The sequence below is a fragment of the Neurospora tetraspora genome (genome assembly GCF_033439725.1).
Source record: "Neurospora tetraspora strain CBS 560.94 chromosome Unknown B0H65scaffold_2, whole genome shotgun sequence".
Classification (NCBI taxonomy): Eukaryota; Fungi; Ascomycota; class Sordariomycetes; order Sordariales; family Sordariaceae; genus Neurospora; species Neurospora tetraspora.
Genome location: NW_026944384.1, coordinates 3,734,922 through 3,740,921, shown reverse-complemented (window position 1 = coordinate 3,740,921; position 6,000 = coordinate 3,734,922). Strand labels below are relative to the sequence as shown.

Here is a 6,000-nt window from a genome sequence, read left to right as displayed (position 1 = left end):
TACCGCACATTCGAAGACGGAAACTAGAATACCCGGAGTGAGATACATGGGAAAGGGAAACATCAAAGTAAAACCTATTGACTTCTAAATGCAATGGACGCTCGTATAGAACCTACATATGTGTGAGCTAGGATAGGGGTAGTTCAGAGCGACCTGATCGGGAAGGCCCATATAGTTCCTTACTGTCCGGTGAGCTGGGTTGAGAGAATATGAAGGGTAGTAAGTGGCTAGGTTGCCATTGTTTGCTACTGTCCGTCAATGCAATGGAACTGGACAGTGGCCCGCGAGTGTTGCTAAGCATATAACTCAAAGTGAGTCCTGTGAGACGTGGAAAGTTGGCCTTTTCAATACCGTTTGTACAGTCCATAACTGCTCATTGCAGGCTTTGTATAGTTTCAGTGGTCATTACCTGGATCGTACATACCAAACTTGTTCAATTCATCGTTTGTTATTTCCAATGCTTTCCAAACATTTTCCTTCTTTGCTGCCCCTGTAGCTTACGCGCCCTGACATGTTGAGCAATGAGGCTAGCCATGTCGTACCGTAACCACTTCGAAATGTCATCGCTATCGCTGTCGAAACCTTCTCTGTATCCAACCAGGCTCGGTAAACGTATTAGTCGGTCCTCATTGTCGTTGTCGTACGTCGTTTTCATCGTTGTTGCTCAAGGAGAGAACTCCGCCGGTCTGGTTTCACAACATTTGCCGAGCCCATAGGGTACGACTACTGCTGTATGACCGGCATCATGCACTGAACGGTCAAAACCCGCATAAGTGATCGGCTTTTAACGTTGTTAGCTACAAATTCAATAGTCAGGTCCTGTCTCAAGATAGCTTAGCTGGTCTCTCTTTGACTGGTCACCCTCGGGGGTTACATACATGGCTCGCTCTGTTACTGGCTCTGTTCTCATGGTCGTCGACCCTCACTCTCTCGTTCGCTCGATTCGTACTGGAACGGAACCTACAGTGTGAGACATGAGCGCAATAATTTCCCGGTGCCTGTTGCCAAATCCTGTGTGGTTCCTTCCTCCGTTCGCACTTCTCGCTGCTATGGCATGCTCTCGGCAGCAAACCTCGGCATTGAGACTCTCTCAGGAAAAACAAACAATATGACAGAGAATGGGATAGGGTTACGTGATGATGAGAAGGAAGTCTGCAATGTAATAGTGTTACGGTCGAATTAGTTCTTGTTTTTTTGTTTTTTTTTTCCTCCAAAGACATGCTCCGAGGTTCCGAAGTATCGGTGCCCAATTGTGACGAATCACATAACGGAAAATGAGGGCTTTTCATGGTCTTCAACCCTTACTCGCACGGTACGCTCTGTAGCTCAACAAAGCTTGAAGTCCAGATATTGGCATGTAGGTAAGATGTTGCCATGTGTGCTTTTCTGCAGAGAAAAATAGAAGAGAAGGATCAAGAGTGTGCATGAAGAAAGGGCCCTGAAGAGAATACGGAACAGCAAGTATTCCGAAAATTGCCCTTTGTCGTGGTGTTCATATCACAGACAATGGGGAAGCTCCAGCGAGTATCCGTTGTGTGTGTGCCTGACAACTGACCGCTCTGTAGGTGTCAGGTTGCCTTGAGACCTAGATGCCATTATCCGAGAGAGACATGGATCGATAGTGCCAGTCTGTATGGATGGATGGGTGCATACATGCGCTGGGGAAGAAAGATGACAGGCTCGGTTATGGCTAAAGGCACGCTCTTCTGACGGCCGAGCCTGTCGATAATTAGTCGTTATACAATATCCATGCTCATTTCCCCATTGTAGACTGTCGGAGAATCACCAATCTCCATCAATCGGGTGGTGTGAGGACCCGTGAGATAGGTTGCAGTAAAGAGAAAGTTGCATGGAACATGATGAGGCTCGTGACACCAACCATGATCTCGCTCCGCTTCTTTGGTAGGCACACCATCCTCGCATCGCCCACTCATCTTAGTAGCTGCCCGGTTGAGAGATAGATGGCACACAGCGGGATGAATGGTAAATGAGGCAACAAGAAGGATGCGCCGGCGACAGTCTGGGGCAATCGAAGCCGGAAAGACGGACTGGCAGTGTACCCGGATACCTACATAGAGCCAGACACACCTGACTGCCTGACATAGAGGCACCGACGTCAATAACACAAACACTGGCATGCGTAGGCACACATGCGTGGCCTTGTTTGTGGCCATCAACAGAGAAATGGCGTGCTTTCGATCGGGCCTCAGGTGTGATTGAGTAAGACCCAAGACGGGGCTGACGCTGCCGAGGAGTGAAAACGGTGAGCTGTCCATGGACGGCCGTCTGCTCTGGTCAGAGAACGAAGACTTGAGTACCATGTCGTAGAGAGTACTTCCCCATACTCGAGTCACTCTTTTCGATGTACATCGTCGAGAATATCGTGACATCGTAAATCTGTAGTCGTGCTTCTCACCGGCTTCAGGCGGTGCTGGTCATGCGTTCCTGTCTTCTCACGTTTGTTGTCAGACCGAAATACCGGGTAGAGGATCCCTCACGCCCAACTCTATCGTTTAGGATCATGTTGCTCTCTGTAATGAGTTGGCGGTCGCTCACATGCTTTCCGTAAACGAAGAATAGGGCAGTTTGAGCTCCCCGAGGTTACCTTATTCATGTATGGAACACAGATCATTCATGTTATAACCAAATCTCAGTGGCTCAGGACCTTGAAAGCCTCCCGCACATAGACTTGGGAGCTAAACGACGGTAAGACGAAGACCCCGCGCATTGAATCTTGTGCACAGGACAAAAGGTAACCGCGACTCCACGGAGATTCCCGTAGGCGACAAGAGTCTTCCAGCTCTGTGTGCTGCTACATTGTCAAGTCAGCACAATAGACTCCCAGGTTTCCCGCAAAAATCCCCTCCCGTCGTTGTCCGTACGGGAAGGGCACAGGGCGTAGCACAAGCGACGACCACCAACAGGGCCTAGAGGTCGCGTGATGTTCACTCCTGTTCCCTGGCGCTTTCCAGTCTTCATTCAGGCCTTGATAGAATGCCGTACTCTCCGACGTACCTCCTTATCCCCAACGTCTCCTGGTTTCCTCACGTCTCTGAGACCCCTCCCTGTCCACTGGTTGACCGAGTGGGAGGTGAGACAAGTAAAGCCAGGGGAGTGATAACGCAAGGCAAAATGAAGCCAGCCTTGGCCTAAGCAGGTGTGAAAGGAGATACAGGTGCAAAGAAAGTGTGTTGTGGAGGTTGCCTTGTCTTGTGAGGCTCAGTATGCCAAAGTGCTGGGTAGGTATCCGGATGTCTGCATGGCTCTCGCAGCGTGGCCGCTCTGTTTCCGGCCTCTTCAGCTGGACTGGGGATAGGGGAGGGACATGGCATAAGCAACCTTCTCTCGTGCCGACAAGGTACATATCAAGGTGTGTTAGAAGCTCTTCCGAGGCTTCTATGGGACGAAGTGGAGGAGGCAGTCCCTTGTCGGAAAGCGAGGATGGAGGTAGGCGGTGATCCATCTGTCAACCTTCGATCACAGCAACTTCTGCCAAGGTCCTCGCTGACTATTGCACACCGGCGCATGCACACTGGTGCTGTGTATTCGCGTAGGGGGTCGCTGTCTCATATTGATTTTGTTTGCCCTCCTGGGGGAGTCTTGGCCTGGGATGACTTGGGGCTCTGACTCGACCGCCTTCCTCTTCCGCCAATACCCTGTGTGTCAGCCACTGTGGGAGTTCTCTGCTCCTCTCCTCCCCTTTCCCTTTCCCCTGTGGCTTGAGGGTTCGTGTAGCGCGAGATCGTCTTGGGGATAAGAAACGCGGAGAAGCTGGATGGCCTGCAAGGTGTCAGAGGAAGGTGGCTGATAGAGAACCGGAAATAGGCAATGCCGAAGGTCGGCCTAGGATGGAGGCTGCCATGTTGAAAGCGACAGAGGAAAAAAGAGACAGGTAGCGCAAACATGCAGGAGATGTGGGCAAGGCAACCATGGGAGAAAGTGTGTGGTTGGGAGAAGATTTGGCCCCTGAGAGCCTGACCGGGCGGGCATGCTTGAAGCTGGCATGATGCAGCTCATTCACGGCCGCAACGCTCTGGGCCATGACGGTGAGAGGAAGGTAGAGGTGCCTCCTCGGACGACGAGGTCTAGGCGAGGTCTGGGCGAGGTGTGTCGAGTGTATCGTGGACTTCTCGTTGGGCGCGCTTGGTGGTTGCTCCTCGGTGGGTGTTGGCTGCAGTGGTTGGAGGTTGGGAAGAGATTGCGCCATGCAGCGGTTTGGCATTTGATGTGGCGTTTGCCCCGGGGTTGGCCAGTTCAGGTCGCACAAAAAGCCTATCGATAGCTCTGACAGCGTTGATAGCGCTTGAGGACTGGTCGCCTTTGCACGACTTGACGCCTCTTTGACTCCTATTTTCATCTACATGACGGGCGCCCCCTTTTCCTGGCCACAACAGCAATCATCATGATCCTTCCTTCAGGGTCAATCGGCGTCCCTAAAGGGGTCATCGTAGATAACCTCGCGCCAGGTATACATCCGACTCCATACAGCGTCCCTAGATACCGTGTGCGCAACACGGTTGAGCACATCATCTTGGTGTCTCCGTCTTCGTCGACGAGTACAGGCCCGAGTATAACGGTGTCAGGAAATGCATGACGGTGGGACAGACAGGCCAGACAGTGCTGGTCCGGACACGCCGATTGCAATGCATCTTGCTGGTAAGCTTGTTACAAGGTTCGGATTGGACACACTGAGAAGATCGTCCAACAAGGAGCACTTCAGCTGGCCAGCCGGAGTCCTCAATCATCATTTACCGTCGTCGTCCCCCTCCTGTCTTGCTATGCCAGCACCTCCGTACCTTATGCAGTGTTGCCCCAAGAGAACGACCCAGAGCTAATGAGGAAGGCATCGTCCACCAGCTGGCAGGCGCAGACGGGTCTTCGGCAAGTTTGAGTCTCTCTGAACCTTTATGTACCTCTACCCAGCGAGACAGACACGTATCTGATATCAGTCATTTTATATGCTTGGTATACCACCTTGGGTCCTCCTTCCTCGCGTCGGTGCTGCATGAATGATCTGATTATGGGCCAGGCAGCAAGCAGTCACGATGTTGACTTTATCGTCGTCTTGTCTGAACTTTGGCAGCCTCTACCAGCTAGTTTCGGAACGCCTCTCCTGATGCCGCTCTCCAAGCTCCCGGCATCGGAGCAGTGCAGGCAGAGATGGGCATTTGGCTTCGGGTGGTCTTTTTCTTCCTCTCTTCACCACTTCTTCTCAAGCTGTGTTACGATACCAGTTCAAGCAAACGACCAATTGCCGAGGAGTGTATGCGAAGAGACGGAAAGCTACCATTGGCTCGGTCACGCTCTCCTGCGACTTCCAGTCGTGCATTTGCTCGGCGGTTTCCCTTTTTCTTCTATCCGGGACAGGCAACCGGGTGGCCCCAATCCCTTCTTCCTTCATCATTTCGTTTCTTCTTTGCTTCGCTTCTGCTTTTGCTTGGGTCGGAGTCAGAAGGAGCGGTTTGTCTGTCTGGGAAGGATGTGTGTTCCCCTCCTCATTTTTGGGATGCCATGTGGCACTCTCACTGCTCCGATGATCCTCCTTGCCCGCGATCATCAGGGCCCAGCAACCAACCCTTCAGTTCGTCTAACCTTTTCATCTTTGTGTTCCTCATTATTTGGAGAGAGAGAGATTGATCAGTGAATCAAAAGTAAATATGATAGCAGTCAGTGTCCTAATGACGAAGTCGAAAAGCGTCATGAGCTACCATAACCTTCAATCGACTGAAGAGTTGTGTGAATGGATGGATGACAGAGCGGTCACATCTGCCAATTGTACTTGTCGAAGCACGGCATATTTTGTGAGACCTTCGGGGCCGGTTCGGCATTGGCATTGCTGTTTACACAGTAAAGCATCTGATGATAGTGGCCAGCTTCGTTATTGCCAAGTGGTGATACAGACATCAGGCATATAGCATTGCGTCCAAAGCCATCACTGATGTTCCACTCATCGTGATGCTTGCTATACACACTTCGTCAAGACGAAAGGTACCTCAGAAT

At 51.4% G+C, this 6,000-nt stretch overlaps 2 protein-coding genes across 2 annotated transcripts; both read right to left on the bottom strand.

Moving 5' to 3' along the window:
• Nucleotides 1-1,512: 1,512 nt before the first annotated feature.
• Nucleotides 1,513-2,704, bottom strand: B0H65DRAFT_113415 (uncharacterized protein). The gene has a single exon (XM_062820616.1). The coding sequence runs from the start codon at nt 2,388-2,390 to the stop codon at nt 1,737-1,739; it is 654 nt and encodes a 217-aa protein (XP_062684595.1). The 5' UTR covers nt 2,391-2,704; the 3' UTR covers nt 1,513-1,736.
• A 716-nt stretch (nt 2,705-3,420) lies between these two features.
• B0H65DRAFT_113540 (uncharacterized protein) lies at nt 3,421-4,471 on the bottom strand. Its single transcript, XM_062820617.1, has 2 exons — nt 3,904-4,471; nt 3,421-3,780 (listed from the first exon to the last, which is right to left on the bottom strand). Exons 1-2 carry the CDS (start codon nt 4,355-4,357, stop codon nt 3,509-3,511), a joined length of 726 nt encoding a protein of 241 aa, XP_062684594.1. The 5' UTR covers nt 4,358-4,471; the 3' UTR covers nt 3,421-3,508.
• Nucleotides 4,472-6,000: the final 1,529 nt, after the last annotated feature.